Source organism: Rhinolophus sinicus, chromosome 3 (assembly GCF_057876585.1).
Source record: "Rhinolophus sinicus isolate RSI-liver-muscle chromosome 3, RSI-T2T, whole genome shotgun sequence".
Taxonomy (NCBI): domain Eukaryota; kingdom Metazoa; phylum Chordata; class Mammalia; order Chiroptera; family Rhinolophidae; genus Rhinolophus; species Rhinolophus sinicus.
Window position 1 is genome coordinate 167,396,340 of NC_142503.1, and position 27,019 is coordinate 167,423,358.

A 27,019-nucleotide genomic window follows, 5' to 3' on the forward strand; every position below is an offset into this window, starting at 1 on the left:
GTATTTATCCAAAAAAACAACAACAAAATGCTACTTCAAGGGGACATGTGCATCCATATGTTCATTGCAGCATTATCAATTCATTGATGGAATATTGCTTGGTCGTGGAAGGGAATGGGTTTTTGCCATCTGTGGTGGCATGGATGGACATGGAGGGCATTGTGCTGACTGGAGTATGTCAGAGAAAGAGAGATGCCACGTGATTTTGCTTATATGTGGAATCTAAAGAACAAGATAAATGAACAAACTCATAGATACACAGAACATTTTGATGGTTGCCAGATGAGAAGGGGTTGGGGTGGGTGAAAAAAGGGAAGGGATTAAGAAGTATAAATTGGAGTTACAAAATAGTCATGGGAATGGAAAGTAAAGCACGGGGAATATAGTCAATAATATGGTAATAACTATGTACAGTACCAGTTGGGTACTAGTCAAGATGAGGATAGTTTAAGGGACCTCTGGGATACCTAGTCAGGTAGATCACTTTGTAAATTACATAAATGTCTAACCACTGTGCTGTATACCTGAAACTAATATAAAATAATATTAATGTCAACTGTAATTGAAAAAATTTTTAAAGAGGGTGAGGTAAAGGGGAATAATACGTCAAATTTCCAGGTATAAAACAAATAAGTCAAGGGGATGTCGCGTACAGCATAGGGAATATAGTCAGTAATATGTTGATAGTGTGGTACGGTATCAAATTGTTACTGGACTTATGGTGATGACTTCTTTAGGTATAGAAATGTTGAATGACTATGGTGTACACCTAAAACTAATATAAATAATATTGTATATCAGCTATATTTTAATAAAAAATTTTAAACATGAGTGGACAGAAAAAAATGTGGTATACACATACAATCAAATATTATTCGGCCCTAAAAAAGAAAACCTTGTCAAATGCAACAACATGTATGAGTCTTGAAAACATTATAGTTTTAAGGGAAATAAGCAAGCCACAAGATGAATACTGCATGATTCCACTTATATGAGATATCTAAAATTGTCAAACTCCTAGACACAGAGTAGAATGATGATTGCCAGGGCATTAGGGGAGGAAGAAATGGAGAGTTGTTGTTTAACGAGTATAAAGTTTCAGTGACACAAGATGAATAATTCTAGAAATCTGTTCCACCTTGTGTTGCTAGTTCACAGTACTCTATTATATACTTTAAATTTTGTTAAGAGGATAGATCTCATGTTAAGTGTTCTCAGCATAAAAAAAAATCTAAATCTAATAGAATAGAAAAAAATATGTAGATTCAATGAATGAAATCAATAAAAATAAGACAGATGTTTTAAAAGTAACTTTTGCTAAACAAAAATCAAACAATTGCTAAAACTTCTATTCCTAAGACTTCTATTTGCCAAACTTAGGAAACTACAACTATAGTAAAGTCCAAAAAAAAAAAAAAAAAAAAAAAAAAAAAAAAAAATGCCACTTTTTGTGATTCCTTTCTTTCTTTAAGGGGATTTTCATACTGGTGTCTTGCATGATTGCCAAGTTAAAGTTTTGGTATCTAAGAATTCCCTCCTAGTACACTGCCGAATTGATCTGTTTCATACCCTTTTGAATAATGCATAAGAAACGTGGCTCAAATTCGAAATACAGTAACATTTCTATGGTTGTTTTGTTTTCACACTTTCAGAGAACTATATAAAGAAAGTATATGGCCTAAATTAGTGTTCTAATGCCATCTTTATCACTTAACCTGTCTTTTCACAGCTTTTTCCCCCTTAAGCCTTGAGCCGTTTTTCATTTTAACATGTTGGAGGTAGCAGCCATATAAATGCATCAATCTGTCCAAGAATTAACAGTCTTCCAAAGAGTATGGCAAGTTCTCATTCAGGGATTAAGTTTTAGCTATTCTGGTTTTATTTTCCATGATAGTAATCCAGATTAGGATTTAGAAGATCTCTCTATGTTGCTTCCTACAAAGAAAATGTTTTTTAAATACTCCAGGATCTGTAATTAAAAGTCAAACAATACCAATTTATCATAAGTTTTGCCTTAACGAATTTCCAGTATTTGTCATGTAAACCTCTTTTATCCTTAAGATATTAGGAAAAAATACCCATACTTTAAATTGCTCTTTCAGCAATCTGATGTACTTGCTACCTGTCAAATTTCCCTCATAATTTTTTTCCTTGTGTACCTTTGTTCGTGACTTTCCTCCTTGACTGGTAGGTATTTATCTTTTTAATTCTCCTTGGCTTAGTAAGATCCTGATTGAAGCTCAGACCAATATTTCTCAAACTAGTTTCCATAAAACATGTATAGACACATTATTATTGGATATTGTGGGGAAAAATGAGTACCATGGTCAAATAAGTTTGGAAAACTCAAATGATCCACTTTAAGCAGGTTTACTATGGTTTTTTTGTTAACTTCAAAGATGTCTCAGAATCTTTACTGATACCCTTTGTGACTCTTCAAGATGATAATCTAGTGTATAAATTCTCAAACTTCTTTGACCATAGACTGCTTTTCAAGAAACATTCTGTAGGGCAAGTAATCCTGTGTCCTTCAGCCTTTCTTTCAATAACCCATTAAAATAACTTAAGTCACTACCCCAATGTCCTTCCCCATGCTTCTAAGGCTTCTTGAGGGAACTTACATTCTCCTCATACTTCTTGGTCTGCTCTCACTTCATTACTGATTGCTCCTGCCTTATTTTGCCTCTTGTGCCTTCTGTTCTATCTCAGCCTTTCTCTCCTGGTATGAACTAGCTCTTCCATCCTTACTTATAATGAAGAAAATTAAAGTGTAGGGTAGGACAGGGAGCAAATTAAAATTGGACTTCTGACATGTTAAAATTCTCCAGCCATTTCCTTCTCCATGGGAGAAACTCAGCCATGTTTATCCCTCAGGCCCATCCTGCTCCTATACTGCTTTGAGATAGGAGCAAAATCTTCTCTGGGATAGGATGCAAAATCTTCTCTGAGACAATAATACTATCAGTAGATACCATTATTTATTCCATAATAAAAAATAAGTGAAGATACTTTACAAACAATTAAAAACTGGGAATAAAGAATTCATGGGTTTACTATTTGGAATGGGGCAAGTTGTGCTGGAAGAAGATTTCAAAAACAGTAAAAACTCAACCTCCCTTTTCAACAGCAATATTTAATGTTTTCTAACTTTAATCATCTTATTTAAACAATGCCATTAGTATATACATGCCTCTCCATGCCAAGGTATTTTACTAAGTATTATGGAGAATCAGAAGTATCTCAAGATTTGGCCTCTGCCCACAAATAACTTATTAGTTGAGAGAAAAAATACATATAAAGAGAATATGTGAAGAGGTGAGCAATACAAGAAATGCCTCATGTTGATATATGTTACAAGGTGAGTAGTATGAACAAGCAATGTTTTTGATACACAGAGAGAAGAGAGGCACAATTTTGCCTAAGTGTTCTGCAAAATTTTCAGAAAGGAGTAGACTGAATCTTGATTGTTGACTAAGATTATTAATTAGGGAAGAGAGTAGCTGACATCTAGGCAAAGGAGAGGGCTTGAGCAGAGGCACCCAGAATGAAAAGCACAGGATGTGTTTGCAGGGCATGGGGTAGAGAGTTGAGAATATTTGGTAATTTAAAGAGGTGTGAAAATGTTGTATGTAAAATACACAAACAGCCTAGTGTGTATGCCTTCTGAATCTTTTTATACAAATACAAATACACAAATGAGTACACATAAGTGTATGTACTCTTTAAAAAAAAAGTAATCATCAGTATTTGTTTTACTTTTCAATATATCGTGGGCATCTTTCCATGTTTCCACATCAACAGATCTTCACAATATTCTATTTGGAATACAATCACAAGGTATTTTAATGGGTAAGAACATTTAAATTAAACTTTACAAAAGACTCAGATGTACTAAAAGTTAAAAGAATAGGGGTGGTAACATGCAGCTAGTAGATAACCTGGCTTATAAGGTACCCATCAGTTTTTGGCTTCCTTTCCGAGCAAGCCATGTCACCCTTGTTCCTGACTTGTCTAAGTGGGGCAGGAGGGGCCAGCTTTTCCTAACTACCCGGGACATTTCAGGCACTTCCACCCTCTACAAAAACCCCAGCCCTCCAAGTTCATTTTCCTGTCCAATTGCATCTTCCATAGATAATTGAAATTAGAATGTTTACCACCAATCACAGGAGTGTGCCTTTATTTACCATATAGCTTCTACAAAACAATCATATCAATACAGTACACTGAACCTGACATCAGTACAGGAGATAAGCTTGTTCCGAGGGGAGGGAGGCAATCTTCATTCCCCGGGATTGAGCCATCAACCACTAAGGTTCCATTTGGCCTTGTGGTTCTGCTCCTTTGTGGGTATTTACGAGAGGGCTGTCATGTGAGTAAAAGCTCTGACGTGTTCTGTGCAGAACCTAGACCAATGGCTTGGAAATACAAGACAATAAATGTTCATAGTTTAAGAACTTGTTAACAGTATAACAAGAGGTGTTCTAAGGCAGTAATTCTTAATGGTGACCCCAAAATCTTCTGTGATGCCCAAAAGCTCTCTCCAGGGCTGATTTTGTTTGGCTAGAACTGACATGCCGAAAGACTATTTTAAACTGACTGGAAGAAAGGCTATTTTATAATGGCTTTAAGTTTTTTGTTCGTGGTAAAAATACAGATAACAAAGTTTACCATCTTAATCATTTTTAAGTGTACAGTTCTGTGGTATTAAGTACGTTATCACACACTTAATACAACTTATCAACCATCCATCCCCATGACTCTTTTTCCATCTTGTAAAACTCTATATCCATTAAATAATAACTCCTCATTCTCCTCTCCCTCCAGCCCATGCTAACCATCATTCTACTATCTATCTAGGATTTTAATTATTCAAGTACAATCACACAGTATTTGTCTTATTGTGATTGGCTTATTTCACTTAGCATTATATCCTGAAGGTGCATCCATGTTGTTGTAGCATATTTCAGGATTTTCTTCCTTTTTTAAGGCTGGATAATAGTCCCTTGTAAGTATATACTACATTTTGTTTATCCATTCATCCTCCAGTGGACATTTGGGTTGCTTCCAGTTTAGTTATTGTGAATAATGCTGCTATGAACATGGGTATACAAATATCTCTGAGACCCTGCTTTCAATTCTTTGGGGTATCCAGAAGTGGGATTCCTAGGTCATATAGTAATTCAATTTTCAATTTTTTGAAGAACCACCATAGTATTTTCCACAGAGGATGTACCATTTACATTACTACCAACAGTGTACAAGAGTTCCAATTTTTCCGGCTCCTCGCCAGTACTTGTTTTCTGTTTTTTTGATAGTAGCCATTCTAATGGGTATGAGGTATTATTTCATTATAGTTTTGATTTACATTCTCCTAAGGTTAGTGATGTTGAGCATCTTTTCATTTGCTTATTGGAATTTTTACATCTTTGGAGAAATGTCTATTTAAGTCCATTGCCCGTTTTTGAATTGGGTTTTTTTTTTTTTTTTATGTTGTTGAGTTTTAGGAGTTCTCTCTATATTTTGGATATTAATCCCTTATCAGGTGTACGATATGCAAACATTTTCTCCCATTCTGTGGGTTGTCTTTTCATGCTGTTGGTAGTGTCTTGTGATGCACACAATTTTTTAATTTTTATGAAGTCCAATTTGTCTATTTTTTCTTTTGCTCCCTGTACATTTGGTGTCATATCCAAGAAGTCATTGCCAAATTCAATCTTGGAAGCTTTTGTCTTGTGTTTTCTTCTAAGAGTTTTATTGTTTTAGGTCTTACATTTAGGTCCTTTGATCCATGTTGAGGTAATTTTTGTATATGGTATTAGGTAGGGTCTGACTTCATTCTTTTGCATGTGGATACCCGGTTTGCCCAGCACAATTTGCTGCTAAGACTGTGCTTTCCCCCACTGAATGGTCTTGGCACCCTTGTCAAATATTTGACCATATACTTGAGGGTTTATTTCTGGGCTCTCTAGTCTATTCCAATGGTCTATATGAAGATAGCTTTAAACATAATTTTCTTTTCTAGCCCAGTATATCCCTGAGGTAATACTTTGCTAGCTGACCTTGTGTCAAGCAACTGTTTTTCAAATAAGCTACTGAGTATATCCCAGGAAAAGGAAAACTAGAGAATCCTATTACTTGATTCTTAGATTTTTGTAGCCTTTAAATTAAAATAATCTAAACTAAACCATGTACAGGTCCTGCTATTGTTTCAAATGCTTCCCTAGTGCTGGCAGATTTTTTTTGGAAAGTGACAACAGAAAGAAACTGAAATTTGAATCATGAAGTGGTTTGCCTATAGTAATATAGCTAATAATAAGAATTACTCTGACACCTGAAGTCTTTTGATTTCCAGTTCATTGTACTACATGTTGAGCTGCCAATCGCTTTTTATTGAAATGATACTATTTTAACAGGATTTGACTTTTTAAATTATTGGAAAATCCTAAATTTATTATAACTAAGTGATGTGACTAACACCTAGTATTCCTGTTTGTTTTCCACTTCTATACCCATTGTAATTCAAGGGAATTATAGAGAATATCCCTATTTTCTAGGCCAGGGGTTAGTAAACTATGACCTACAGGCTACATCTGGTCCACAGCCTGTTTGGGTAACTGTAAAGTTTTATTGGGACACAACCACTTATATCCATTTATGTATGTATTATCTATGGCTGCTTTTCTGCTTCAACAGCAGAGTTGAGTCATTGTAACAGAGACCACATGGTCCACAAAGCCTGAAATATTTACTTTTGGCCCTTTACAGAAAAAGTTTGCTGAACCACATAGTAGAGGAAAAAGTTAAACAACAAAAGTTCTCAGGAAATGTTAAACCACTGGCAGTGTGAGTTGAAAGTATTGGTTTTTGAACTTTGTCTTCAAAATCTAAAAATATGAGTTAACTTAAAATCTACTTCCAAAGATTAAGTTCTCGATAACTTAATAATGGATATACTTTTTTTTTCAAATAAAAAACAATTTAGCAGCTCTTTGTTTAGTGTCAAGTATGTGTCAAGTAATGGGGAGGAGCTAGAGAAGTAAAGTTGTAAGTCCTGCCCTTGAAGGAACTAAGGAGATAAAATAGAAATGTGGGGTTCCCCACCCCGCCATGTTTGAAGTATGACATTTTCAAATAATGACTTTTTTCCTTTGTTTTTTAGAGAGCGCTGTGTTACAGAAAAGGATGTGCTTTCAGAATAATCCTGAGCGAAAAGGATGAGTCCAGATGTGCCTCTGCTGAATGATTACAAAAAGGACTTCTTTCTGAAGCGCTTTCCACAGACTGTTCTTGGAGGCCCGCGGCTCAAATTAGGCTATTGTGCCCCTCCTTACATCTATGTTAATCAGATTATCCTTTTTCTGATGCCATGCGCTTTGGGTGGAATAGGAACTCTTTTGTACCAGTTAGACATCCTGGAAGATTATTACACAGCAGCTCTCTCAGGTGGACTAATGCTTCTCACGGCATTTGTCATCCAGTTCACAAGTTTATATGCCAGAAACAAATCGGTGATGGTAGAAAGAATACTAACCACAGATATCTTAGCAGAGGAAGATGAACATGAATTTACAAGTTGTGCTGGTGCTGAGACTATCAAATTTCTAATTCCTGGCAAGAAATATATAACCAATACGGTTTTTCATTCTGTTCTTGCTGGGTTAGTGTGTGGTTTTGGAACGTGGTATCTGCTCCCGAAGAGAATAACCTTGCTGTATGGCAGTGCAGGAGGCACTGTTGTACTGGTTTTTTTTGGATGGATGACATTATGTACGGGAGAATATTCATTAATTGTAAATACGGCTATAGAGACTGCAACTTTCCAAACCCAGGATACTTATGAAATCACTCCTCTTATGAGACCTCTTTATATTTTTTTCTTTGTTTCTGTAGATCTTGCACACAGGTAATGAGCTATCAAATATGAAATAACTTGCTTTGTTTTTAAGCATATATAATAAGAGCCATAGTATTTTTAAAAAATGAATCTGTGAATTGGAAGTCATCATGACCAAACCATTGGGGGATAGGTTGTTTTGATGATTAATCTCTTAGGACGAATCTCTGTTAAACATAATACTAAAGCAGTAATTAAATCTTATTGAAGAGTAAAAAATAAACCCTTTATAAGATAAAATAAGCAAAATTTCAGTCCTGTGTTTCACTTAAATAAGGAGCAATGAATCTGTAAGGTAGCCTGACTGAAGCCTATGAAGAGATGGAACTTTGTGAGGAGAAAATGAATTTAAAATGTATATATATAAATATTATGTACAGATTGAATGAATTTAAGATGAATAATTTATTTCTAATTTTGTTATATAACTATATAGAAAATTATTTACAAAATTGTTTGATAAACCCTTTTGCTTGTCTTTTCTAAATCTGACTTTTCTTTCCCTGTTTCTTTAGATTGCAGCTTTCTCTTTCAGTTTAGTGTCTAGGTAGAAATGTACTGTCATGTTACAGACTGAATGTTTGTGTTCCCATATGTTTAAAGCTCTAACCCCCCATGTGATGGTATTTGGAGATGGGGTCTTTGGGAGGTGATTAGGATAAGGAGGGTGGGGCCCTGGTCTGATGGGATTAGTGCCTTTATAAGAAGAGATACCAAAGAGCTTGAACTCTGTCCTGCCGCCATATGAGGGTACATTGAGAAGCTGGCTGGCTACAAGCCAGAAGGAGAGTTCTCACCAGAACCTAACCATAATGCCACTGTGATCACAGGCTTCAGGCCTCCAGAACTGTGAGGAATAAATTTATGTTATTTAAGCCACCCAGTCTGCAGTATTTTGTTATGACAGATCAAGCTGACTAAGACTGTCATACCAAGAGGTGAGGATGCTCCTGTAACAAATACCCTAAAAGTGTAGAAGCAGCTTTGGAACTGGGTAGTAGGTGGAGGATAGAAAAGTTTTGAGGTACATGCTAGAAATATGAACATTAAGGCAATTCTGGTGAAGTCTCAGACACAAATGAGAACATGTTATTAGAAACTGGAGGAAGGGCAACCCTTGTGGCAAATAACTTGGATATACCATTTTCTGATGCTTTGTGGAGGGTAGAACTTGAGAGTGATAAAATTGGATATATATCTGATAAAATAAGCAAAATAAGCAAAGTGGTGAAGGAACGGCTTGATTCCTCCTAACTGCTTATAGTAAAATACAAAAAGAGAGAGATAGATTGAAGGAATTGCTAAGCAAAAAGGAACCAGAACATGAAGATTTGGAAAATTTTGGGCCTATTCATATTGCAAAAAATGAGAAAGCATGTTCTAAAGAGAATACCAAGGATGTGGCTGGATCTACCAGACAAAGAGTTTATGGGATTACATGAGTAGAAACACTGCCAGTTTGAACTAAAGGGGACTGAGGTAAGATGAAATGAATAAAGGTTGTTAGATTTGGCAGGGTGGGGATGATAGACCTATTTGGCTGTAAACGTACACTGTTCTTTAAGAAGAGGGAAAAATGATCCCAAAAGTAATTCAGAGATTATCAGGACTACTGCCTCAGTTTCACAAACTAGAAGGCCACTGCTAGAAGCCTTGGGCTGGTACAGCCCTGCAGAGCCATGGGGGTAGGGCGCCCAACTAGAGCTGTTTGGGGGATGTTGCCATTCTGGGGGCCTAAGGGGCAGAGGATAGAACCGAAGAGGATCATTCTCCAGCCTTAAGAGCAAATGGGATTTGGACCCCATCATCCTTTCCTTCATTCCTGCTTCTCCTTTTAAAATAAGACTATCCTATGCCTGTCCCACCATTATATTTTGGAAGTAAATATTATAACTTGTCTGATTTCATAGGTTCACAGCTGGAGAGGAATTTTGCCTGAGGATAAATGGTACCTTAAGTCTTACCTATATCTGATTTAGATGGAACTTTGGATGTTAGAACTGATGCTGGAATGAGTTAAGACTTTTGGGGCTCTTGGGATGGAATTAATGTATTTTGCATATAAGAAGAACATGAATTTGGGAGACCAGGCGGAATGTTAAAGACTGAATATATGTGTCCCCTCATTCATGTGTTGAAGCCCTAGCCCCGAATGTGATGGTGTTTGGAGATGGGGCCTTTGGGAGGTGATTAGGTCATCAGGTTGGCCCGAGTCTGAAAGGATTAGAGCCCTTTTAAGGAGTGACACCAGAGACCCTTATCCTTCTGCCTTGTGAGGATGCACTGAGAAGCTGGCCGTCTGCAAGCCAGGAAGACAGTTCTCACTAGAAACCCACCATGAAGGCACTCTTATCTCATACTTTCTGCTCCCAGACCTGGGAGAAATTTCTATTGTTTGAGCCTCCTAGTCTCTGGTATTTTGTTATGGCAGCCCAAAATAAAACAAGGCATTTCAAAATATTTAGCCAGTTTGTGTACTGAAACTGACCTATTCTTAGGTGTCTGCTGTTCCTTAATTCTTAGTCTCCTCTCATTGTGCTACATTTACAGACCATTGGACACTATAATACCCTTGTAGTTCTTCCCCTAATTTAATTTAATGTGCAAGGGGAGAATTACTTTATGAGAAATTCATTTATATTGGTTTCTTAGTACCACTACCATTTACTAACTATAAAATATATTAGTTAAATGGTTGATTTTGAAAATTTAGCAATAAAGTTGAGTTTAAATGTATGTATATACATTTGACCTCTTTTAAATGATTTAAGTTTATAGGATTATTATTTTCAGAATACAGATTAAGTTACTATATGACTGTGCCTTTTCTGAAATCAGAAATTATATACCTGCTATAATACATCTTTGCATGTAAAATGATGCCCTAGGTTCTTCATTAAAAGAAAATCTCAGATAGCTAATTTAAAATTTGGTTACCTTGACTTTATGCAGTACTCATTTCTAAATAAAAGAGCATAAAATGTTTTTACTACATTGTAGTTGGATTTAATATACAGTTTGATAATTACAAAGAAAAATTTTAACTGTAAAAAGACAAAAGCAGTATTCAAATCTACTTTTTCAAATGACATTTTTGTGTAGAAAAATTACCTCACACTTCACTTTTAGAAAATGTTTAGCTTCTGATTAACAAATTAATAAAGAATCAAAATGATCTTTATACAGTAGGTATGATACTGCAGATAGATAATATATGAAATATGTGTACTTCAAATTTGGACAGTTGTCAAATATATCAAATTGTGTTTTAATTTTATTTCAGAGAATGTGAACATTGAAGAGATGAGTTCCACAGTGTTGTCATTTTTTTCTCTTTTCCCATTCTTTATTCTACCCAGTACAGTTGTATGTCAATAACTTAAATGACTTTTCAGTGCAGTTTTATCAAAGATGAGTGTTAAATCTACGATGCTTTGTTCATAGACTCTAAGGAATTGTTTGAATGGATGATGCATATTTACATCATCTTAACCACTATAAAAAAAATATCTTTTTTTCTGGGCATGTGGATCATAGCAAGTGTGTAGAAGTTGAAATACCTTTATGGGTATTCTATTCAAAACAAAGTGTTTTTTCTTGAGGGCTTAGATTTTTTGCTGTACAAAGTTCCTGTTATATCAGAAACATTAGAAGTTAAACATTTTTTTTATATAAAAGAATTAACCACAATAATCATCTATTGTGCTGAGTAATATACTCAGGAAAGTAACCAGTGTTTGGTTACTTCAGTTACAGATCCTTATATTTATTTATGATATCCTGGGATATAAATATTTTTCTGTGCCATTGCTTATCATTTACGTTAAGAACAAAAATATTTGGGTAGTAAATGGAATGTGGGTAAAATATTTCTTGAGTACATTATTTTTACACAAATTATCTTATCCTTGAATATGTTAACAAGAGAAGTGTTGTCTTTAAAAAGAAAAAAAGCTATACAAATCTGCATGTTTTCCTTGACCTCCTGTGGCTTATTGTGTGTGATTTGATTTTCTTTGCTTCTTCAGTGTTTTCTTCACAGAAAGAAATGAATTTTATTTTAAAACCATACTACAGAAAGTATTGTCTTCTAATTTAGCATCACATTGTTAACCTTGTGTGCACTAATTCTCTGCTTATAAAAATTTGAAGGACATACATTATGAGACAGCGCATTAGCTGGCATAGTCCTGGTGTGTGTGTGAGCAAACACATTATGTCATTATTATATCCATACTTGCTATACATTTGCTTCTGGACTGTTAACATACACTTAAGTATGTTATTACAGAAGTCGCCTTTCTCCTTGACTTTGATGTCTAGCAGCTCAGGTATTCAAGTACAATTATGCTATAAATTTTGTTGAGATTTAGTTTTCTCTTTTGAAAGTTACCTCTTGAACTCCATAAGTACTATGACATTGTTAGTTTCCAGACAAGGTATTTGGTTAGCCTCATTCCAAAAAATTAGTAACGTATTGGCAATGTTTATTCTTCTCTTATTAAATTATTTAAAGTCATTTAATGATGTTACATTTAACTGGTCAGTGTTGAGTCAAGAACCAGTTTGTTTACTTAAGAGATGCCATCTCTAATTTTTGAAATTGTGTCCCTACCACTGTATGTACAAAATAGAAACAATATTATAAGTGCTACTAATAGTTAAGTTTCCAGACAAACCCACAGACACACATTCAACTCTAAGGTTGCTAACTTCTGATATTATCTATACAGACTTCAAATTCTGGAACATGGGAGCAAGACAGTGTAGGAGAGAGAAGGAAAAAGGGAAGAGCTTCCTGTCATTGCTAGCTACTAATGTGTGAACAGCAGTAAGGTGTTGGCTTTCTCAAGTTACTTGCAATTTTACATTTAAAAATTTTATACTCTAAAGCATCATTGGTAGAATTTCAGCCAATGTAGTTTAGACATTTAAGGGAGAAATACCTTTTCTCTGGGCTCAGTTTGGTTTTACAGATTCCTAAATTCAATTTTACTTAGAAAAGTATTTTTAATTGCATCTTCCTTCTTTCCACATTTGAATCCACATATTCTCTAAGTGTTAAAATTAGACACAACTGAGTAGGGGTAGTTCCTGGTATAGGGGAAGGACAATAATCACAATTTATGTGTGTTGAGCTCTTGTAAGTTGGGACTAGGACCTTTCTGTAAATGTCCTTTTTAGGGGGATGGTGTGTGGGGTGGGGTGGGGGTGGGGGGTATATGTGTTGTTTTGTTTTTCCTGGGAAGATCCTCTTATATATATTATTTCTTATGATGTAATTGTTTTCTTTTTCCTGCAGGTTTATGGTAAATGTACCAGCTCTAGAACAAATGAATCAGATTTTACACATTCTGTTTATATTTTTACCTTTTCTGTGGGCACTCGGCACTCTGCCCCCGCCCGATGCACTTTTCTTATGGGCAATGGAGCAGGTTTTAGAGTTTGGCCTTGGAGGCTCATCTATGTCAACCCATCCACGGTAATTATTTCAAATATTTAAGTTATACGTAATGTATTCATAAAGAATTTTTTTTCTTTTCAAGCAAATTTTCTTTCTTCTCTGCAGGTTATTAATAATGTTCATCGTTTCTGCTGGAACGGCTATAACGTCATATTTCATTCCCAGTTCTGTTGGAGTGGTTCTTTTCATGACTGGACTTGGGTTCCTACTAAGTCTTAACCTAAGTGAGATGGGTTTTGTCTTCAAACGCAGTGTAACCAGACACAGAGTTGGAACCAAATCTAAGGCCTTACCCAGTGGTTCAGAAAAACAACTTACTTGGAAGGAATGCCTTTTCTACATCATGATATTAGTCTTGGCTCTCTTAGAAAGTATTTTGCTGCATCACTTTGCTTGTTGCTCACAGATTTCTAAAAACAGTCCCCAAGCTATTGTTGGCTATATTTTGATGGTATTACTTATAACACTATGGATACTTAGAGAAATTCAGAGTGTCTATATCTTTGGAATTTTCCGAAACCCTTTCTATCCAAAGGATGTGCAAACTGTGACATTATTCTTAGAGAAGCAAGCAAGGCTCATGAAGATTGGTGTTGTCAGACGGATTTTGCTAAATCTAGGTAGGAAGGTAAAATCTACTAACCTTGTGTTATATCTGTGAAGTGTACAGAAATATGAAATTCCCACATTTGTGTAATACTATACTTCATACAGTGTTTATTCTTTTATGGTTTGGTTTGTTCGTTTATTAGGATTTTTTGTTTTTAGTTACTTGCTTAAATGTACATTAATAAAACCTCATATTGGCCAAAATAAAATATTATAGAAGGGGTTACTTTGCCTTAATTAGATTTGTCTTTTTCTGTTTGTCTTAGTGTCACCTTTTGCTATGATAGCATTTCTTTCACTGGACAGTTCCTTACAAGGGCTGCACTCTGTGTCTGTCTCCATTGGATTCACAAGAGCTTTTAGAATGGTAATCCTAACATGCATTTAAGAATATTTTCCTATTCCTAAATTTAATTGTGCTTTTGTTTACTCTGTTTATCTAGATTATCAAATTCTACTTAATAAAGTAGGTAATTTGTGTATGGCAGGTATGGCAGAATACAGAAAATGCTTTATTGGAGACAGTCATTGTATCAGCAGTGCACTTGTTGACCTCCAGTACAGATGTATGGTGGAACAGAAGCCTGGATACAGGAATCAGACTCTTACTGGTAAATGTCTTTTTTAGCAGCTTCATTGAGATGTATTTCATGTACCATAATCTTACGCACTTAAAGTGTGTAGTTCAGTGGTATATATTCAGAATTTCACAATCTAATTTAGAAAAATTTTAACACCCCAAAAAGATATCTCATATGCATTAGTAGTCATTCCCCATTCCTACTCTCCATCCCATCCAGCCCCAGCAGCCATTAATCTACTACTTTCTGTCTCTGTGGATTTGCTTGTTTTGGGCATTTCACATGAATGGAATTATGTAGTCTTTTACATCTGGCTTCTCACTTATCTGTTTTCAAGGTTCACCCATATTGTAGCATGTATCAGTATTTTATTCTTTCTTATTATATTCTTCCTGATGTTATAAATGGTATTGTTCCTTAACTCATTTTCTTGGCCTGTTTATTGCTATGGTATAGAATACAATTGATTTTTAAAATATTAATCTTGTATCCTGAAATCCCACTACACTCCTTTATTAATTCTAATAGATTTTTAGGTTTCTTAGGATGTTCCTGTATATAAGATTATGTCATCTGCAAATTAGAAATAGTAAAGGTAGTTTCACTTCTTTCTTTCCAACCTATATGTCTTCCATTTATTTTTCTTACCTAATTGCCCTGGCTAGGACCTCTAGTATAATGCTGAATAGAAAAGGTAAGAATGGACATCCTATGAGGAAAGCAACCAGTCTTTCGCCATTAAGTTGATGTCAGTCTTTTACCATTAAATATATCAACTATTGGTTTTTCATACATACTCTTTATCGAGTTGAAGAAATTTCATTCTATTCCTAGTTAAGTCTTTATCATGAAGATCGTTGGATTTTGTCAAGTGCTTTTTCTGTGTCTGTTGAAATGGTCATGTGGTTTGGGTCCTTTAATCTATTAACATAGTATAATACATAGATTTTTGGTTATTAAACCAACTTTGCATTACTGGAATAAATCTCACTTTGTCATGCTGTATAATCCTGTTTATGTGTTGCAGGATTTGGCTGGCTAGTATTTTATTGAGCGTTTTTATGTGAGATATATACATATCTGTGTTTGTGTGTGTATGACAAGATATATATATATAGCTTTTCTTGTCATGTCTTTGGTTTATGGTTTAGATATTATAATAGCACTGACCTCATAAAATGATTTGGGAATTTCATATTAATTATTCTTAAATGTTTTGCAGTATTCAGTATGTATCATAAATATTTTGTAGCATGAAAGCCATCTGAGCCTCAACTTTTCTGTATGGGTAGCTTTTAAATTACTAACTCAATTTCTTTACTTGTTATAGGTCTATCCTGATTTTCTGTTTCTTGAGTTGGTTTCAGTAATTTATGTCTTTTTGGAAACTTGTCAGGCTTATCTAAGTGATTTAATTTATTTGCATATGGTTGCTCATGGTATTCTCTTATAATCCTTTTTATTTTTTTCTGTAAGATGTTAATGTTACATCTTTCTTTCTTGATTTAATTAATTTGAGTCTTCTCTTTTTTTTCTTGGTAGATCTAGCTAAACACTTGTCAGTTTTTTTGATCTCAAATAAACAGTTTTTGGTTTCATTGCTTTTCTCAGTTTTTCTATTCTCTATTTTATTAATTTCCACTTTAATCTTTATTTATTATTTCCTTCCTTCTGCTCACTTGAGTTTTAGTTTGCTCTTTGTTTTCTTATTTCTCCAGTTTCCTTAAGGTGGGAGATTAGGTTATTAAGATCTTTCTTCTCTTTTAATGTAGGCATTTAAAGCTATAAATTTCCTTCTGAGCACTGTTTTAGCTGTATCACAAGTTTTGGTATGTTGTGTTTTTGTTTCATCATCTCAAACTATTTTCTTGTTTATCTTGTGATTTGTTTTCTTTGACCCATTGTTTATTTAGGAATATGTCTTTTTAATGTTCAAATTTCTTTCTATTGTTGATTTAATTCTATTTTGGGTGAAAAACATACTGTACATGATTTATATGAACATACTTAGTATGATTTCAATCTATTGAGGTTTGTCTTATGGCATGACTTCTCTTTCTTAATCTGTAAAATACTCTCTAAAATAGGGATAAATTAAGGGTAGTTGCTTAATTATTTACCACTTTTAGCCCTCATGACTTAGCAAGCATGTCATATGAAGCTTAGTCAATCTTAAGGTACAGATAACACTCTGTGAGCTCTCTTTGTACTACTTTTTTTTTTTTAAGGAAGCCCAAACTTTGATAAAGGTGGTCTCATTTATTAATTGTGAAGTTGGAGAAAATTATAGCAAAGAATCTCAAAGGTTATTTCCTCAAAAATATTGAGGCAATAATAAAATTACACAGTTTTCCTTTTATGATCTTGAAAATTCATGAAATGAAGAGAGAATAAGAAAAAAAGATCATATTTAAGAATAAAAAAGATTCTTTAAGAATAAAAACAATTTTATGTCTCCACAGGTTGGTATCATCCATGATCGTCTGATTCAATTCATCTCTAAATTACAGTTTGCTGTGACTGTACTTTTGGCATCATGGATGGAGAAAACCCGTAGAAAATCAACCACCACTTTATGTATACTCAACATTGTCTTCTCTCCCTTCGTGTTGGTCGTCATAGCTTTTTCTACACTACTCTCTTCTCCTTTACTCCCCCTCTTCACCCTTCCTTTGTTCTTGGTGGGGTTTCCCCGACCTACTCAGAGTTGGCCAGGAGTAGTGGGCACTGCAGCCTGCGTGTGTGCAGATACTGTCTACTACTACCAGATGGTCCCAGGTTTGACCACTGCACTGCAATCTGCAATGGTAGCTGGAAGTTTAGGTAAGTAAATGGGTTTGTGCTTAAGAAATCCTCACTAACGTATTTAAAGTACAAAAAAATGAACCCACAGAAATAGCCTTTTTTGATCCAAGCATTTTAAAGATTCTAATACTTTGATTGTAGGCAGAAAGACTAAATGTGAAATAGAAGTATATCTCCTGCTCTTTATTTTGATATAAATGAAGTTATAAAAGAAAAATACTAAGGGAAAATTTCATTAAGGCGATTTGACAATTTTTAGAAAACATTTTCTTGAATAAAATCAGGTTATAGTCCCACCATTGAAACATGAAAACACGTTATCTCCCAAATTTTCCATGATTTTATAATGAGTTCATATCAAGTAGATACAATATCTTAAAACAGAGAGTGAAAACTAGGTTTATATAATATCAGATTGAAGAGCTTAAGGGAGTTTGTTCATATCTTATTAGTTATTGTATAGCAACTTCAGCAGTCTGACAAGATTACAGAACAAGATAACATAAAAGCTTTGGTCATTGATCAGTGGGCTCCCAAAATGAAATGCCATGCAAATTAGTGAGATTTTTGATGAGAATGAACTAATTATATGATAATTATAATTTTATAATTTCATCATACGCTAACTGCAAATTCAACTATATTATACTTCTTAAGGTTGGTTTTAGAAATGGCGTAAGCGCATTACAATAGTGTATTGTCTCCTGCCATATGCCTTAGCCCGAAATGTGTTTTAGAAATGTCTCATGACTTCCTAGCAAACTGATGCAAGGCAGAGTAACAATTTAAAATTAGAATTTGAATGAAATATTTACTTGGGTTGAACTTTTCTATTTATCTATGATTTTGTTAGATAATATATAAAAATCTTTATCTTTGTATTATAATTTTTTATGAATAATTATTTTTCTTATAGGAAATATTCTATACTTATTATACTGTTATCCAGTTCCAATTAATCTTTATTACACAATGCTAATGCCACTTTTAAAAATACATGTAAGGTTAAATTCACATATGAAATAAAACTTAGTAATAAAATAGAAATTATGCTTAATTTTCAAATCAATTACACTCAACCAAGAAATGTGTTATAAAGTATTTCCTGGGAAAAAAATGAGGTAACATTTTACATGCATCTAATTGGCAAAAATGTAAAAAGTCTGACATTACCAAGTACTAATGAGGGTATGGGGAAGAGGAACTCCCAAACCCTGCTGGAAAGTAATATGTAAATTTGTACAACCACCTTAAAGAGTAAATTTGCAGTCTTGTAGTAAAGGTGTACATATCCCATGGTCTAGGGATTCTACTTTTAGAATCCATGATCCAGTGATTCCAATTCTAGAGAAACTCTTACACATCTGTTTTGGGGTCCCTAAGACCATTCCTACCTAGGTTTTATGATTTGTAGAAGGACTCACAGAATTCAACATATAGTAGTTGTACTCACAGCTAAGATATTTTTATAGCAAAAGGATACAGAGCAAACTCAGCAAAGGGAGAAGTCACATGAGATAAAAGAGACTAGATGGAAACTTCTAGGCATCCCCTCCCCCCCAAGTGGAGTCACACAGAATGTGCTTAATTGTGCTTAATTCTCCAGGAACATGTTGTGACAATGTGTGATCTGTTGACTATCAGGGAAGCTTGAGACTCAGAGCCTAGGGTTTTTATTGGGGGATGGTCATGTAGGCCCCCTCTGCTGAGCACATACCAAAATTCCAGACTCCCAAAAGGAAAGCCAGTGTTCAGTATAAACTATATTGTTTGCACAAACAGTTTAGACACAAGAGGCTCTATCAGTTAGCATGGTGAGAATGCTCCTGAAGTACAAGTTCTCAGATGCCAGTCAACAGCTGACTTTGTAAGCAGGCCTTTCAAAGGATAGCAGTCGATTCTGCTATGTTAACTCTTTCCTGTACAAGCAAACTTGCACAAAGATGATTTCTGCAGCATTATTAAAATAGTGAACAACTGGAAGCATACAATGAGTTCTCAGTGCAGTTACCGTGAATGACTGCAGTTGACATGAACAAATCTGAGATATAATGTTGAGAGAAAAACTAAATTTTAATTTGATCAGCGTGGTAGATAGTACTTTATGTAAATTTTTAACACCATTAAAACATTTTATACACATGTATATAAAAATGTCCACAGTGTTTTAAATAATTAATGTGAAGTTCGCTTTTATATACAGTTATTTAATACTTTTCCTAATATATTTAACATGTATTTAGGATTTTATATTGCAGGATCTAATATATTTGTCTGGAAAATATGTGCTTGACTTCTTATGCATTATCACCTGTGGATTTTTTTCTTCCAACTGCTCCTGTAAAGAATTAATTTAATGCCTCCTGATATGCAATGAATAGTTGTTTCTATTCTTGATACAAAGGGAGGGTCAGAGGACTTGTGAATTAGTTCCAAGTGTGTTATCAATTTTGAAGACTCACATGACAAAGTAAAATAACCTTGAACAATTACTTTTTTTTTTTTTAATTTCTTTTAGGTCTCCTCTTACCTGGGTCTCATTATTTGGGCCGTTTTCAGGATCGTTTAATATGGATAATGATTCTAGAACGTGGCTATACTTACTGCTGTATTAACATTAAGGTCAATGAGCATTTGAAACCTCTAATATTTTTATAGTACGTGTGTAAAATTTTACATGTTGTGTACACATCAAACATTTAATAGCTCAATTTGAAAGAGTATTTTTAATGACCTGTGAAAACACCTCGGGATTTTTAAAGCATATTTCAATATGCACATATTGATGGACAGACTAGTGTTGGCTGTGTGATAGAGCCTAATAACAAAATATACCTTCCCTCTTTTCATCCAGTCCTGTTCTTTTTGTCCCTATCTAGTTAAACATCTCAAAAGTGTGACTCAGTAATAGTATTTTCACTCCTATTTCATATAAGCATTCTCAATTTTACCTCTCTGCCCCTACCTGCTATGCCCTGTTTTTCGCCTTCCTTTTAGAGGAAAATACCTTATTAGAGTTGCTTATAAATCATTACCTCCAGTTTTATTTCTTCCATTCTCTCTTCAACGTATTCTACCTTTTTGACCCTATTGTCTGCCTACTGCTCCACCAAAAACTGCTCTTGTCAAGGTCTCCAGTGACTGTCAGATTGCTAAATCCAGTGATCAATGCTCAGACCCGGTCTTACTTGACCTGTCAGCAGCATTTGACACAATTGATCTCTTCTTTTCGCTTGTTTCACGGGTAAATCCTCCTTGGTCTCTTTTGGTGGTTCGTATTCTTTTGCTTGACCTCTTAACATCAGAGAATCCTAGACCCCAGCAGTCCTTGGTGACAATGCCATCCTCTGGTTCCTTAGCCCAAAAAACTTTGGGCTTTAGTCCAGTGATATTTGATTCCTCGTTTACTTCTCTACCCCACATCCAATCCAACAAGAATTCCTATTGGCTCTGCCTTTAAGCCATAGCCTATATCCAACCCCTTCTCACTACCCTGGTCTCAGCCACCTTCATCCTTTCCCTGGATAATTGCAGTAGCCTCCTAATTGATCTCCTGCTTCTACCTGTGTCCCCCCATAGTCTATTCTCAACTAGAATGATCTTTAAAATCTAAGTCAGATCGTGCCGCTTCTCTACTCAAAACCCTACAGTGAATCTCTTCTTTCACTCAGACTAAAACCCAAGGCCTTAAATGGCCAGGCTCCCTCTTTCCTCTTTGGGCTCATTTACTACTTTAACCCTCTCACTCTACTCCAGCCTACTGGCTCTTCCCTCTCCCTGGAACACTCTTTCTTCAAATCCACACAGCTAACTCCTTCACCACCTTTAAGTCTTTCCTCAAATGTCACCTTTCGATGAGGTCTATGGCCATCCTATTTAAAATGACCCTCCCACCCAGCATTCCCAATCCTCCTTGCCTTGCTTTACTTTTCCTTTATTTTCATAGCACTTATACTTTCTAACAAATTATATAATTTACTTACTAGCTTTGTTTTTGATTGCCTGTGTCCTTCTACTCTCTAATGTAAATTCACAAGGTTAAGGATCTTTGCTTTTATTTGGAGTATATAATCTAAGCCCCTGAAACAGAGCCTGGCACATAATAGGGCCTTAATAAATGTTTGCTGAATGAATAGTGAATGAATGAATTTTTTGTCTTAGCACAGATTGGATAAAATTGCTGGTGACTAAAAAGCTATTCCTTTACTCCAGTGGTTCTCAAATTGCAGTTCCCCAGGTTAGTAATATTAATATCTCCTGGGGAACTTGTTAGAAATGGAAATTCTTGGACCCCAGACCTACTCTGGGGGAGGTCTCACCAATCTTTGTTTTAACAAGTCTTCCAAGTGATTCTGACTCACCTAAAGTTTGAAAACCACTGCTCTAGTCTAACCTGTACCAGTAGAAGGCAAAAAAAATCAAGTAAAATTTCGAGGATGTTTTTATTGTTCTATTTTTAAAGTGGTATGGTCTTATAATACCTAATAATGTGGTTCCTTTTATTGGTCTTTTGTGCTCCCTGACATATGTAGTATAAAAACATACCTTTTGGTAGTAATCTTTTTTTCTTTCTTTTCAATTTTTTTGGACAGAAGCTTGCTTAGCTATACCATCTACTAACATTTATATAATGCCTTGAAGTTTACAAAGCACTTTCATTGCTTACTTTACTCTTCACAACCCTGTGTGCCAGGATTATTTTTCTTTGAAAGAGAAGGAAAAGGAATCTCAGAGAGGTTATGTGACCTACTCAGGGTTGTGGACTAGTATCTGGTAGAGCCATGATTTAAAATGGATTCTGATGTCATATTTCATGTCCTCTCCATGGATCGTAATACAACCTGACAGGATTACCTTTTATTAAAGGCACTGATAGTTTTGTAAAAATGTATAAATAAACAATAGTAGTAATAAATAGGGACATGGTACATCCTCTTCAAGTGATTCCTTCCAGGACCATAATCAAAATGTGTTTAAAATTCATATAAGAATATTCACAATATTCTTTTGTTCAACATATATTTTTGCATAGCTACAAAGTGCCATGTAGAACTGGTTTAGGCACTGCAGATATAGTAATAACCTAAAGAGAGATGCTTTATGGAGTTTACATTGTAGTTGGTAGAAACAGACAATAATCAAATACATAAATCTGTATTTTTATTATTATTATATTATAGTAAAAAAACTATGCATATCCATACAATAGAATAATGCTCTCACATAAACTAGGATGGAAAGGATACTAAACTGCTGGGCATATTATATAATTCCAATTTTACCTTTTTCTCCAAAATTTTTTATCATTTAAAAAAGTTTTTAATAAGGATGACTACAAATACAGTCTTTTAAAATTATGATCATAGTCAATAAAATTGTTTTGTTAATTTCTAGTGGAATTTCTATAATTTCTTTTGAAATAGTGGGGTTATTTTTTATCTCTGTATCCAACATCAGATATGTTAAGTGCCATTAAGTTTGACTTAAGGTGTAGCTCTTGAGCTAGAGAAAATTTTTACATTTTTTTGTATTTTTATTTTGAGAATCTAATCCAGGGACATTTACAAAACTCATCGCTTTTCTTTGTGTAATAAGTGATCATAAACTTGAGTACTTTTTAATTTCCTCTTTAGGGGTTAGAATTACAAGAGACATCCTGTCACACTGCTGAAGCTCGAAGAGTTGATGAAGTTTTTGAAGATGCCTTTGAACAAGAATATACAAGAATATGTTCTATTAATGAACACTTTGGAAATGTCTTGACACCCTGTACTGTTTTGCCTGTGAAACTCTATTCTGATGCGAAGAATGTCCTATCTGGCATAATAGATTCTCATGATAATTTAAGAGAATTTAAAGGTGACCTTGTTAAAGTACTTGTGTGGATACTTGTGCAGTACTGCTCCAGAAGGTCCAACATGCAAGAGAATGTTCACAAAACTGAAAATAAAGGGAAAGCATCTCTAATAATCCTGCCTGCTTTGAATACTTCACCACAAACCCAATCCCCAGATGACACAGATAGTTTAAATTCAGAAATTTCAAATAACTGGTCTGATGATATTTTTGGTGATGAGCCAACCACCAAAAAAGGAAAGGAAGAAAAAGATCAGTTGAAAGTTTTGCAAAGTATAAATTTGCCTATTCCAGGATCAGTAGAATCACAGAGTGTTGATGATCATTCTACAGGCAAAGTTCCTGAAAATAGTGTTTACAAAGCAGTTCTATTGGGATATCCTGCTGTTGACAAAGGAAAACAGGAAGACATGGTGTATATTCCTCTCACGGAGTTCAGGTGTTCTCATTCTCATTTGTTAAGCTTACCTGAAGAGTGGATGTCTAACTGTTTGCCTAATTCCAAAATGAGGGAGATGAGCTCATTATTTCCAGAAGAATGGTATCAATTTGTCTTAAGGCAGTTGGAATGTTTTCATTTGGAAGGCAATGTCCCAAATGTACTGGAAGAAATTGCAAAGGACACAGTTTTAAAAGACCTTTATGTTCGCGCAGTAATGACTTGTTATTTTAGTTTATTTGGAGTAGATAATACGGACCCTAGTCCTAGTCATATACTGAGAGTTTACAATGGTGTTTTGCCTTGGTCTGTTGCCTTGGATTGGCTGACGGAAAAGCCAGAACTGTTTCAGTTAGCACTGAAAGCTTTCAGGTAATTCATTTTGATTATATATAAGTTGTAACATTGGCAGAAAAATGTTGATTTTTTAAAGTAACCTAGAAGGACATACACCTTCATTTCTAATTTTTAAAAATAATCACTTTTGTAAAAATGAAAAAAATAAATGCTTAGTATGTATTGTGATTATATCAGGAATATACTTTAATTTGTACCTCCTTTTGTTTTCTTTCTGCGGAGAACCTGTTTTTCATGTGGATTCCTTTACTTAAATGCCATCATTTCTTCCTTTCTATCTGAAATACGTATTTATTTTTTCAGTTTAATGTCTTAAAAATATTGATTGAACAAAATCTATTTCTTCTATAAAGTTGATAAAAAAATTCTAAAATCTTTCTCCCTTTTTTAGGTATACCCTGAAATTAATGATTGATAAAGCAAGTTTAGGTCCAATAGAAGACTTTCAAGAACTGACTAACTGCCTTGAAGAATATGAAAGTGACTGGTACATTGGTTTGGTATCTGATGAAAAATGGAAGGAAGCAATTTTACAAGAAAAACCATGCTTATTTTCTCTGGGATATGATCCTAATATGGTAAGTTAAAAAAGTGTTTGAACTAAGTGATAGAGATATGACATTCTATGTATAAATACATTAATTAGATTTAAGGCATTCATAATCATCATTTTATGGTCAACAGTTCAATCCTAAAATGACTAATTATTTACTTTTACAAATTTAATAGGAGCCAATTAAAAATGTTGTGTAACCATTATACAATAACTGACCTATAAGATAACCAAGTAAATGTATTTTGCTATTTGACTAAAAGCATTGTATTCCTATGCTAAATTTAAATGTATGAATTATCACTTTAGATTTGACTCCTAGAAGAAAAATTAATTTTTAAGTGCCAAAGTATTTCTTTTGCTGATATCTATACTTTATTTGAAGCATAACTGACCTGTGAAAATTAAGAAAGACTCCAAATAGTGAATAGCTTTTTTAAGATTTAGTACTTGTTCTCATGCATTTAAAATGTCATCGAGTGTGCACAGTGTGAAAGATTCAATGTCATGAGCTTATTATGAGTTCCACATCTGGCATTACAGCCTGAGAAGCTCTGCAGATGTGCTCCCCAATGAAAATGATGAAAGTTATTTTAAAAAAACAACCATTTAAAGTCTTGGAAATGGTCCTAAAAGCATTAGCAAATGAAGAAACATTTATTCAAGAAAATTGACTAAAACCCAGTAAGTACAGTGAAAGGTTGTAGTGTTTGAATCAAGACACATTTTCTTCCACTTCAGTAAGACAGAAACTTTCAGACTGGTATGGCCAAGAATACAGCTCCCTCTCTCCTTACCTCCCAGTTGGGAAAACTGTTTCTCTGAGAGAGGCAGGACTTCAGCATTTCTCATCTTATTCTTAGGTACCTGTTGTGAGGCTAGGTTCTGAGCATGTGTAGTCAAGAACTCCTTTCTGGCCAACTCAACTCTTTGGATAGAGGCTTTAACCTGGACATGTTGCCACTGATAATATTGAGGCCCTGATCACCCTTGCCTATCTGTAAGATGGAGTTTCCATACTGGGAGGGCAAGCCAAGAAGACCTTAGGTAACTGCTCCCCCTCTACCAAGCATTTATATACTAAAGCAAAGGTATCACTCAGAGAAGCAAACAAATACACTAACTCAAAATGGATTAAAGACTTGTACATATGACCTGAAACCATAAAACTCCTAGAAGAAAACAGATGGTAAGCTCCTTGACATAGGTCTTGGTGATGATATTTTGGATTTGACACCAGATATAAAGAACTCATACAACTCAATAGCAAAAACAACCCTTCCAATTTAAAAATGGGCAGAGGATCTGAATAGACATTCTTCCAAAGAATACATACAGATGGCCAACACATACAGGAAAAGGTGCTCAACATCACTAATCATCAGGGAAATACAAATCAAAACCACAGTGAGCCTCATACCTGTTACATTCTCATCAAAATGAGAGTGACAAGTATTGGCAAGGATATGAAAAAAATATAACCCTTGTGCATTATTAGTGGGAATGTTAATTGGTGCAGCCACTACTGAAAACAATATGGAGGGTCCTCAGAAAATAAAAAATAGAATTACCATATGATCAAGCAAATCCATTTATGGGTATTTATCCAAAGGATATGAAAACACTAACTTGAAAGATCTATGGACCCCTATTTTCATTGCAACATTATTTACAATAGCCAGGAGACGGAAAGCAACCTAAGTGTCCATTGATGAATAAGTGGATAAAGAAAATGCATTATACACATGCACACACACATACACAATAGAATACTAGTCTGCCATAAAAAAGAAGGAAATCTTGCCATGTGCAACAACATGGATGGACCTTGAGGACATTATGCTAAGTGTAATAAGACAGAGAAAGACAAACATCATATGATCTCACTTACATGTGGAATCTAAAATTTTAAAAATAATAACTCATAGATACAGAGAACAAATTGGTGATTGCCAGAGGTGGATTGGGGGGTGGACAAAATAGTTGAACATGGTCAAAAGGTATGTGCTTCCAGTTACAAAATAAGTCTTGGGGATGTAATATACAGCATGGTGACTATGAATAATAATACTGCATTGTACATTTGAAAATTCCTGAGAGTAGATCTTAAAAGTTCTCATCACAAGACAAAACAAAAATTTATAATAGTGTGCTGATGGATATTAACTAGACTTACTGTGATCATTGCATAATATATACAAATATCAGATTATTATGTTGTATACCTGAAACTAATGTAATGTTACATGTCAATTGTATCTCAATTTAAAAATAAAGGAAGGTATGACAATCTCACATCAAATAGAAAAAGAATATCAATACAGATAGAAATGATTTTTTAAAAAATAAAAAGAACCAAATGACAAATTCACTAGACGGAAGCAACAACTGGCATAAGAAAGAATTAGTGAACCAGAATATTCTAGATCAATAGAGATTATGCAAACCAAAGAAGAGAAAG

General features: G+C 34.5%; 1 protein-coding gene across 3 annotated transcripts in view; it reads left to right on the top strand.

Moving 5' to 3' along the window:
• Positions 1 to 27,019, top strand: part of PCNX4 (pecanex 4) — a 37,012-nt gene that overhangs the window by 6,807 nt on the left and 3,186 nt on the right. Inside the window, exons 2-11 of one of the 3 annotated variants that reach the window (XM_074327408.2) lie at positions 7,160 to 7,903; positions 13,197 to 13,376; positions 13,464 to 13,978; positions 14,234 to 14,334; positions 14,456 to 14,578; positions 17,011 to 17,371; positions 19,872 to 19,975; positions 22,987 to 24,020; positions 24,397 to 24,583; positions 25,422 to 26,621. In XM_074327408.2, coding sequence (XP_074183509.2) covers positions 7,215 to 7,903; positions 13,197 to 13,376; positions 13,464 to 13,978; positions 14,234 to 14,334; positions 14,456 to 14,578; positions 17,011 to 17,371; positions 19,872 to 19,975; positions 22,987 to 24,020; positions 24,397 to 24,583; positions 25,422 to 25,457 — 3,330 coding nt within the window. In that variant the 5' untranslated portion in view covers positions 7,160 to 7,214 and the 3' untranslated portion in view covers positions 25,458 to 26,621. Of the gene's footprint in view, positions 1 to 7,159; positions 7,904 to 13,196; positions 13,377 to 13,463; positions 13,979 to 14,233; positions 14,335 to 14,455; positions 14,579 to 17,010; positions 17,372 to 19,871; positions 19,976 to 22,986; positions 24,021 to 24,396; positions 24,584 to 25,421; positions 26,622 to 27,019 lie in introns of those variants that run through there. The other 2 variants (XM_019750779.3, XM_019750781.3) reach the window with 2 other exon arrangements.